This window comes from Poecilia reticulata, linkage group LG15 (genome assembly GCF_000633615.1).
Source record: "Poecilia reticulata strain Guanapo linkage group LG15, Guppy_female_1.0+MT, whole genome shotgun sequence".
NCBI classification, from domain to species: Eukaryota; Metazoa; Chordata; class Actinopteri; order Cyprinodontiformes; family Poeciliidae; genus Poecilia; species Poecilia reticulata.
Genome location: NC_024345.1, coordinates 30,047,933 through 30,058,508, shown reverse-complemented (window position 1 = coordinate 30,058,508; position 10,576 = coordinate 30,047,933). Strand labels below are relative to the sequence as shown.

The 10,576-nt window shown below is 51.1% G+C and overlaps 1 protein-coding gene across 9 annotated transcripts in view; it reads right to left on the bottom strand.

Moving 5' to 3' along the window:
* rtn4a (reticulon 4a) overlaps positions 1-7,553 on the bottom strand; it is a 17,309-nt gene extending 9,756 nt beyond the window's left edge. The window contains exons 1-3 of one of the 9 annotated variants that reach the window (XM_008430470.2): positions 6,628-7,553; positions 3,252-3,305; positions 53-1,882 (exon numbers count right to left, since the gene is read on the bottom strand). In XM_008430470.2, the coding sequence (XP_008428692.2) occupies positions 53-1,882; positions 3,252-3,305; positions 6,628-7,354 (2,611 nt within the window). In that variant the 5' untranslated portion in view covers positions 7,355-7,553. Of the gene's footprint in view, positions 1-52; positions 1,883-3,251; positions 3,306-4,573; positions 4,711-5,545; positions 5,724-6,251; positions 6,289-6,627 lie in introns of those variants that run through there. The other 8 variants (XM_008430472.2, XM_017309042.1, XM_017309044.1 and 5 more) reach the window with 8 other exon arrangements.
* Between the last annotated feature and the right edge of the window lie 3,023 nt (positions 7,554-10,576).

The window sequence follows — 10,576 nt, the reverse complement described above, 5'->3', positions numbered from 1 at the left end:
GGGGGGTGACGTGGGTTGGGGTGGAGTCCATGCTGGGACGACTTTCTGTTACCTGCTCTTATGTTCAGGTTTGGCATCTTAAACAGTTTGCTGCCCGCGGCGCTCCTCTGGGGGGCCGGCGGCTCGGGGTTCCCGACCGGCAGACGGGTGGGTGGCGCCTGGCTCGGGGGGGTCTCCAGCTCAGCCTTGGTCTTCTGTGGGGAGGCCTGGGTGAGGAGATGGTAGGAGCTCTGGCTAAGGGCTCCTGGCTCAGAAACCTTTTCCGCGGCGGCAGGCGTGTCCTTCAGGCCAAAGCCGAGGTCATCATCCAGGGGGATCTCTGGAGGCTTCGGCGATGAGAACTTGGAGGGGTCCAGAGCCTCGAGGAACTCATCGATCACACCTCGGGGTGGCCGCTCAATGAACTCAAACTCCTCTGACGAGACCTCGTGCTCAGACACCTCCTCAGCAACCTCCGGCTCCTCCAGCTCCATCTTCAGGTCTTTATTCTCCGTTTCTACCTGGAAGCTGGCGGGGTACTTGGCCATGGCCTCCAGAACAGGCGACAGGGAATCTGCGGTCGGAGACTCAGAGTCTGAATCTTCAGCGGTGGTCTTCTTGCTCTGAAAGTCAAGCGGCTCAAACCGTTCAGGCTTTTTGGGAGAATCGTTGCTGGAGAACCAGTCTTTCTGCTCAATCTGGACAGGTTCCTCTGCTTTGACCTTTGGCGGGGTGGTCTCCTCAGCCTCCTTGACCAGATCAAAGTCTCCAAAGCTTTTGCTGTCTTCAACAGTTGTACCGTCTGCAGATCTCGCTTCCATCTCCTCGGTCATCTCCTTCAGGAGAGACACTTTGGTATCAAAAGCAAACGGGTTGTTGGCAGATAGGTTGATCGGAGGGTTGGGCGACTCCATCATCCGGCGTTCCAGGATGGGGCTCTGCTCCTCCGGACTTCCCTCAGAAGAGCCAGAGTCCACTTTGTCAGGGTTGAGAGGGGAAGACTTCAGGATGTCTGGAAGCGACGGCGGCAAAGCAGAGTCCTCTTCATCTTCTTCTTCATCATCTTCTTTCAGACCAGAAGAGAACTGGTTCATTGACTCCAAGAGGGCTTCACTGGCCGTCTTAGTGGTCTCGAAAAGTTTGCCCTCATCTAGGATGGATGTTTGGTTCTCCTGGGACTCTCCAGTCTGCCTGTACTGGACCAGATCTGGTGTGGGACTCTCTGACATCTTGGTGTCAGACTTTGGTTCTCCAAAATGGGAATAGCCACTGTCGGCTAGCGGGGAATATCCATCAAACGGGTTATTATTCTTCTTTACTTCATAATTCAAGTCTTCATCTTCATCAGACTGGTTGCCACAAATGTCTGGTTCATATCTGGAGGAGCTAATGGGTGTTGTGTTCTTGGTGAAGGAATCCATGGAGACCTTGGAGTTGACTTCAGATGAGAGGAATGGTGAATCCCAGTGCTCTGTTGGGTTAGAGGAGGTAAGGTGAGACTCATGAACCATCATCAGGGGGTTGACAGGGGAGGGGCCGGTGGAGGACCTGTCTGAGCTAATCATCTTCTCCTCAGGGGAAAACGAAATGCCGCTGTCTTCACACGAATTATGAGGCCCTGAGTCTTTCCCTAAACTCAGGTAGGGAGCAGCTAGGGAATCTAGAAGGTCCTCCTTGGTTTTACCACGTCCGGGTCCAGAGTCGCCTTCTTCGCCATCCCAAGGCATATTCTTGGAGAGAATAGTGGGGGGTGTGGTGGAGAAGGAGCCCAGGGGTGCAGCAGATCCTGGGGGAGGGGGCTGGTTGGGACTCTCGGTCAGAGACAGCTCTTCCAGAGAGTCGGGTGAGTGGAGAGGGGAGATAGGAGAGATGGGTGCAGGGGAGTCACCCTTCTGCCCAAGTTCTTGAGTAGACAGGGAGGAGGGAGAACGCATACAGCACAAATATCAAAAACATACTCCATTCCTTACAGTGCCCACCACACCTGGGTACAATCCACTCCAAGGAAGGTTTCCAGAAAGACCTAGAGGTCCAGACCAGACAAAAGCTGCTGGACAAAAGCTAAACGTTCTACATCGACTGGTGAAAACATGAAGGATTGTTCTGATGGACATAATTTGGTCCACATGCAGACCTCTGACTGAGATGTAAAGATTCTGGTTGAAAGGTTGGTAGGAAGTCCAGAACCAAGGAAAAACATAATGGGATGTAAAGGAATGGGCAGAAACCAGTGCGTCCCGCAGGAACAACTCAGTCTCTGAACTCAGATTTCCTACCATCACTGAGGCGTTGGGTTTATTTTATTCTGCGGTTGGCTGGGGTTGGGTAGAGCTGCCTACAGCGGACAGAGGTCCCATCATGAAACTTCCAGTGCCTCGTTTCCACTGATCGGTGGGTCAGTGCAGTTTGGTACGGCATTGTGTTTTATTGTGAAAGCGGCTATACAACGCTCCAGGGCCCCAGGACAGGGGTACGGTCAAGGTGGAGATACCAGCAACATACAATACCGTCCATTGATCAGCGGACAGAAAGAACCATTAGCAGACATGCTAATGTGTTACAATTGTTATCACACTACGACGCAACATTAGGCATTTGGGTTTAACCCGATCCGCCCTGTTAAGGGTCCGTCTGGCGGTAGATAGGTTCTCCTGTATACGTAGAATCATAACACAGCATACCAAACCGCAGCGCTCAGTGGAAACGAGGCATTAGAGTCCAGACCTGTGGTTACCTTTAACTGTGTGTACTAGAGACATAAATGGAGGCTTGGAGTTCTGATTGGTCAAAGTTCAGATCATTCCCTGCTGGTTCTTCTAGACCTGCCAGCTCCTTGCAGGTTGAACCATTTACATCTCCGTCCCTGGTTCTGCTCTGGCACTGAAGCAGAGGGCTAAAGCCTGAAGGATGTTTAGCCTGCTGCCAGTGATGTACTGCAGAGGAAGCTCTGCAGGTCCAACCAGGCTCAGTAGAACATCTGGAGAACCCAGCTGCTCATGTGTTCTGGTTCTGGGGGTTCAGGGAGGGAAGCTTGTGTCTGATCCATTCTCTGGTCTAAACATCGAGGCAGGATCTGGTCCAGGTGTGGTGCCAATAATCCATGCTCAGTGAGTCACATGATCCAACATGACGGTCCCCCTGCCTGACCTCGGTGACCTCAGTGACCTCGGTCAGGCAGGAGGACCATCTGAACCACGATGCATCATCAACACTGGTGACCTGCTGAAGGTCAGCTGACATGCTGGACCTACTGAGGAGGACGGAGGACTTGCCTGTAGGGAGCTGCATCAGAAGAAGAGGCTGAGCTTTAGCAGGAGAAGATGCATCTGCAGGAGGAGAGGTCACAGGTCAAAGGTCAGAGAACAGGACGAACCAGAATCAGGACGCATGAATCAGAAGAAACATAGCACGTCATGCTTTTATTTTGAAAACAGGAAGAAGATCTGCAATCACGCTAGCTTAGCAGGAAAGTTTCATTTGTTCTGGACCAACCCAGTACAGATTCAGATACCATGACAACGGTCAGCGAATCAAAATCCAACCGTTACATCACCAACTGCTGTCCAATCAGATCACAGCACCGGTTCTGACCCGCCACTGACTGGGTTCTGGTTCTGGTTGAAGGCGGATTAACACGGCAGCTCGTTCAGAGAAATTAGTCCAGTGGATAAACATGAATAATTGTATTCATGACTAGAAGAACTGTTCATCATGAAGCAGTTCAGGCTGCAGAAGGAACTGTTCACATCCTGGAAGAACTGTTCACACTGGAGGAACTGTTCACACTGGAAGAACTGTTCACACTGGAAGAACTGTTCACCCAGCTGGTTCTGAAGTGAACCCAGTTAGAACCCAGATGATCAGAACCAGAGAAACTTTGTTGGTCTCATTTCTGTCTGAAGGAAGCAGGTCGGGTCAGAACCTCAGGCCAGGTTCTAATGGATCAGCCATCATCAGAACCGGCCATCAGTCAGTACTGGACTGGTTCTGATCGTTCAGACAGAACTCTGATCAGGCTGTAATGTGAGGAAACCAAACAGAACCACCTGACTGAGCTCAGGGTTCTGGGTTCTGTTTGGATCGCTCATGTCAGATAAATCTGACCCGGTTCATCAGAACTAGTTCTAACAGCCTGAAGCAGAACCAGAACTTGCCGGGTTCTGAAGGTTAGATCTGACCCAGTGGGATAAACGGTGACAGCACAGAGCCCGGTTCTGGTTTCATTAGGAATGATCCTGGTTCTGGTTCTGAACTCTCAGGAACCTCCAGCTGTAAACAAACCTGGGTCAGCTGTAGCTGGTTCTGACCCAGATCAAACCTCTTCCTCAGGGCGTTTGGACCGGCGCCAACAGATTAGAACCAGATTAGTGTCGACACATGGAGCCCGGCTGCCGTCTGCCCGACCCAAACAGAACCTGGACCGCCTGACCCGACCCGACCCGATGAGCCAGCCGACCCACAAACAGGAACACAAACTGTTCGCTCCCAGTGAACAGGAACCAGAGACAAACTGAACATCTGGTCCATTATTTACTGATACTATATGGACCGGAACCATGAGAGCCACCAGAACCAACAGCACCATCAGAACCACCTGAGTGAAGCCAGCTGGTTCCTGTGAGTGGAGAACTTCCCACTGGTTCTGATCCATGACCCAGTTCAGACCCGATGGTTCCTGCTCCACCTGGAGAAACTCTGAATGTTTTATCTCTCAGACGGCGGCCATCTTGGTTTCCAGGTGGAGATCCTCAAGGCTCCTGTTTGGTTCCACATTCTTTTGATAACACAAAACAAAATATTTGATCAAACACGTGAATTTTTCAGTGTTTTTCTCCACTTTAACTTTTTATTCCTTCAATCTAATCTAAATATAATCTTAGTTACATGACGTGAGATTTTGTTGTTTCTGATGAATTTAGAGCTTCAAACATTAAATGACGGAGCTGCTTCCCCAGATCAGATGTTAGTTTGTTTATTAGATGTTACTGTTAATATGTTCACTTTAACTCCGCCTTTAATTGTCTTTAAAACACTTTATTTGTCTCCAGGAGAAGCCAAATGTCGTAACTCATCCGAGTTTCTTCACAACATCTCCAGTCAGTAACGCAGTGAATCTGAAAAGGCTTCTGACTGAAGACCATTGCGCATGCTAACATGCTAACAGCTAAACATGATGACATCATCAGCTGCTGCTCCGGTCAGAGAGACCCTCAGAGACATTCACCCTTCCTCTGGGATGTGAGGTCAAAGTTCAGCTATCATTGCAGGGTTGTAAAAACTCCACCTTGTTGCCATGGTAATGAAATGATGCTACAAAATTAGCAGATGTTTCCTAAAGGCTGGTAGATTTATGCTGTGGTGACTAAATTTGTTTTCTGATGGGAAAAATCTGAATTAGAAAGAATGAATTTGTTTCAGGATGAAGTGGATCTTGGTTTTCCTCCAGCAGAACCAGGCTGGGCGGATCAGAACCGTCCGGTGAGGTGGGATCTGTGTTTTCCTTTTGTTCTGGGTCTCGGCCCCACCCTGCCTCCATCACCTCCAGGAGGATCTGAGGCCTGCTCACCTTCACTCTGCATCATCATCCTCATCCTCAGGAACAAACACCTCACAACGGCACCAGATCCGGGCTCTGGACCGCTGCTGCGGACCTGAGCCCTGCAGCGGGACCAGGCCTCTGGACCGGGTCTGGACCGGATCCAGGGGCCGCAGGGGTCGGTCCGGGTGCGGCTGGACCCCTGAGATTACCGTCAGCTCCATCCCGCTGGCCGGCGCGGAGCTGGGAATGCGGTAAACCGACTGGGAGTGGACTCCCAGCGGATTCCTTTGTTGTGACTAATCTGGGCTGGGCTAAGCACCGCTGCTTCCATTATCGGACACGGCCTTGTCTGCTCCGCCGGCCGAAATGAGCTCAACTCGACCCGTTTGATCCACATAATTACACAACAGAGGACGTCCAACGCGCTGACACAAGTATAACCCAGTATAACCCAGTATAACCCAGTATAACCGCCTGGCATCGCGGAGCTTCTATATTAGGAAAGTTGCGCAGCTCAGACACCTGATGAAGCGTTTTTAGCGTGTTTGTGTTCGTGAATAGCACCGTAGCGCTGTCCGATAATGGAACCAGTCTAAGCAGTACCGCTAGCCGCGGTGGAGCATGAAACGGTCCATACCGCCACCGGTACCGCACACAGAACCAGCTCGTATTTATCCAGACACTCCCTCTCTCGGTTTCAGGAACCGGAGAGGCGATTTAACGGGTAATTCACCGGGTCGACACCGACACATCATCCGGTCCAAACAGAACAGGTGGGCCGCATCACCACGGCGAACACCGGGCTAAAACCTGCTGGAAAACCTGCGGAGATGTTCCAGAACCTTCCCGGTGAAATGTTCCGATCAGTGGGATTCTGCAGGTCCAACTCAGCGGCAGGGAGTCTGGCATCAGCCCGGGCAGGAGGAGGTCCTCCCCGGGCTGATGAGCATCACCGCCCGGCTGCTCAGAATCGCCCTCACCAGGAGATAAAACACTGAAATCCGGTAAAAACCAATCCGGTTCCAGCTGTGGTACCGGTTGTGATGAAACCGAACCGCCTGGGTTAAATGTCCCGATTGAAGAGCAGAACTGTTCCCTCAGATACTCACACGAAGCCGGAGCCAGTGGTTCCTGTGTCACCGCGGGCTGCGCTGCTGCCTCTGCCGGGGATGGCGCTGCTTCCCGGGCTGCAGCCGCGAGGAGGGCGTCGCTCTGCGGGGCAGGAGGCTCCGCCGGGGGGGCCGGGCCGGGGATCCCCGCCTCGGCTCGGGGGGCCACGACCTCCGACTCCTCCGGGGTCTGGCGTTCTGGTTCTGGTTCTGGTTCTGGAACACTTTTCTGCAGTAGCACTGGTTCTGGTTTCTGAAAAGATTCTGGTTCTGGCATATTTTCCTGTAGAAACACTGTCCCAGGTTCTCTGACTGGTACTGGTTCTGGTTCTGGCTCATGAACTTGTACAGGTTCTGGTTCTGGTTCACGGACAGTTTGAGGTTCAGGTTGTGGTTCCCGGACTGATTCTGGTTCTGGTTCTGGTTCTGGCTCCCGGACAGGTTCAGGTTGTGGTTCCCGGACAGGTTCTGGTTCTGGTTCTGGCTCCCAGGCAGGTTCTGGTCGGGTGGAGGTCACAGTGGGCTCCTGCAGCCCGCTCTCCTCTTCAGCCCGGTGCCGCTCCAGGGCGTCCTGAGCCCCTCCGACCAGGTCCACGATGTCATCGGGATTGAGCAGTTCCTGGCCGGGCGCTGGGTCCAGCTGGGGTTCTGGTTCCGGTTCGGGCTGGTAGTGGTGGCCCTCGCTGAACAGAGGGGTGCTGGAAGAGACCTCCTCGCTGTCTGCCATGTTTCTGGCTCTGAAAAAGTTTCTCCCACAGTGGAAAAAGTTCCAGTTCCGATAGTTTTCTGTTCTATTTCCCCCTGAATCGAACTACGGTCGGGAAAAGCCACGGAACCGCTGCGGTTCGCTTCTTTTTCTGTCCGAACCGAGCCCAAGTGCGCCACGCCACACAGCAGCCCCACGGCGTCGAACCCGAGCCTCAGATGGCGAAACCGAGAAGAGGGAACTTCCGCCAGCCAATCAGGTGCGCACAGAACTCTGAGGGACGTGACCTCTGACCAATCAGATCGATCTCAGTAGGCGGGGCGAAACCTGACACCGCCTCCCTTAAAAGCATGGCGAAAATTTAGGAGCAGCAGTTCTGGGAGTCTGCTGCCGTTTGGACCCAGGTTCGGTTTTAATACACCGTCCAGGTTCGTTTCTACACAGAACTGGGGTCGGTTTCCCGCCTCCATGAGTTTTACAACGACATGAATACAATTTAGCATATTTATGCGTTTATTATCAGACATTACGCCTGACTGAGCAACACCAGAGAAACAGAAGCGGTTACACAATAATAATAATAATAATAATAATAATAATAATAATAATAATAATAATAATAATAATAATAATAATAATAATTTATTGGCAACCCATTCAAAACACGTAAGGACACTGTACATTCCAAATAAAAAATAATAACATAAAAGAAATAAACATTAAAATGAAGAAACTTGATCAAATGCTGTGCAGCAATGAGTCGGGCCTGTGCAGCAGCGCTGCATGGTGGTGGCGGGGTGATGATGGGGCTCAGACCGGAAGTCCAGGAGCGGAAGCTGCAGTCGCCATGGGTCCAGATGTTCAGCAGCAGCTGGAATCATCACGCAACGTTTCTACCGCTGCGGGAACGGAGCCGTGCTGCGTTCAGGCCAGCTGGGAAACGAGGGTTCCAGCCCCAGTTAGAGCGGTGGAGCTGCGGTGGAGGAGGAGGGATCGATCCGGTGGCAGCAGAGCAGCTGGGCTGGCATCCAGGGCAACAGGCGACACCAGGGGGCCATAAATACCCCGGAACACGCGTGTCCGGGGTATTTATGGCGGCTTCACACGGAGCCGTGCAGCCGGCGACATGCGAGCCGAGTCACAGCAGGAGAAGCTTTTCTTCTTCTGGGTCATCAGCTCAGAGGCTCTTATTGTGAAGGGGGTTACCATGGCAACTGGTTCTGCTCGGCCGGTGATGGATGGAGAACAGAGCCGGTTCTCCATCTTAACCCGTTCTGCTGACTCATTTATCAAGAACCTTCTGGATGTTTGCAGCGGAACCAGCGGGAGGTTCGGCCCTGCTGTCGGCGCCTCAGACTGGGCCGAACCGGGTGGTTCTGTCTGATTCTCTAGGTTATCTTTAGCCTCTCAGCAGGATGGTGACGATGGTGATGAAGATGATGCCAGCGGCTCCGATTAGCAGGCGTTGCCTAGCAACACCTGGTCTGCTTACAGCGCCGGAGCGGGTCGGAACCGGGCCAACGAGCCGCAGAGGATCCAAAGTCCAGTTCACATCCGGTTTATGACGCTGCAGTTTCCACCATGTCTGCTGATCACATGACCAGCAGCATCTTCATCATGTGAACAACCATCATCATCATCATCATCATCATCATCATCATCATCATCATCATCATCAGCCTCCAGCGGAACCAAACCCAGTCCGAAGGTTTTGGTTCTGGAAGCTCCAAGTATTTTATGTGTTTCTGTGAATAAATTAGTGCAGAAAAAAACTTTATAAACTTTATTAATCAAAAGATAAAATATTTTTGGCGTTTTTTCTCATTTAATTAAATGTAATAATAAAAATAAACTTAATTACCTCAAAGAGAAATGAACTGATGCCGGAACCTCAGAGATTCTGTGAAGAAAACAATAAATTAAGCAGAAAAAGTGAAGTTAGGATGAAAAAAGTCTCATTATTTAAGAAATAATAAATTCCCTGCGACAGACTGGTGACCGGTCCAGGTGGTCCCGCCTGTCTCCTGAACCGGTACCAGCACGTCCCGACCCGCTGGGGTCAAAGGTGAGGAAATGGATGGAAGCTCCCTTCCAGCAGGGGGCGCCCCTGAGTCTGCATCCAGACTGGTTTCTCTGGTTTCTAACTGGGAAGCTTCATAGTTTTACTGTGGTCCGGTTCTGGTCGTCAAAATGTCCAGAACCGGACTGAGACCGGTTCTAACAGAACCAGGGACTGGCATTAAGAGGACCAGAACCCACCAGAACCGGTTCAGAACCACAAGAACCAAATCAAACAGCGTCAGTGTAAGAAGTGAAACTAGGTTCTGGTTCTGATCCGGATCAGAACCGGCCCAGATCCAGGATCAGATACTGACCCACATCCCTCCTCTGATGATGTCATCGTCTCCATGGTGACACGACCTCTGACCTTGGGTCACAGCCTGTAGGTGGGAGAACTGGTTCCGGTTCTGGTTCCAGAACCAGAACTGGACTGGATAAGGAGTCCACTGGCTGCTGCTTGTTGAGGCCTGTGGTTGGTTCTGACCCGTCTGAGTCCTCTGGTACCGGCCCAGATCAGGTCAGTTTCTGTTGTTCTTGCAGTGAGGTTCTGTTGGGTTCTGGTTCTGTTTAAGGACCCGTGGACTGAGGATTCACTGAACCGGTTCTGACCCGAACAGAGGAAGCTCTGTCTGGACCGTGGGGATGCTGGGGGTCAGAGGTCAACCTGTTGGGGGTCAGAGGTGAAAGTTCAGGGACATTAAACTAAAATGTGTTTCTGTGAATCGTTTCGCTTTTATGAAGGGAAATAAAGTTTTATTTTGTGAAATGACTCCAGCTTTTCCATAAATATGGAAAATTATGATTACAGGAGCCCAACATAAACATAAAGCACAAAATGAAGCTAACAGTAAAAGCCTTGCAGCGTCGGTGACCTTCTGTTGTAGGAACCGGATCCAAACCCAGCAGAACCGCTAACGGCAGCTAGCTTCAGAGAAAACAATCATCAAACCAGCGGCTAACGCGCTAATCATATTAGCTCTGCTAACGCAAAACCACTGTACCAAGACGTAAGCTAATGCTAAAGAGCTAAAATCATGTTTATAGCTGCAAAACAGTTAATATTGAATTCAGAATTTATTTGGAAACGTATAAAAATTAATTTAGAGGAAATTAAGTACATGTATGGCTGTCCTCCACTTCCTGTCTGTCCTCCACTTCCTGTCTGTCCTCCACTTCCTGTCT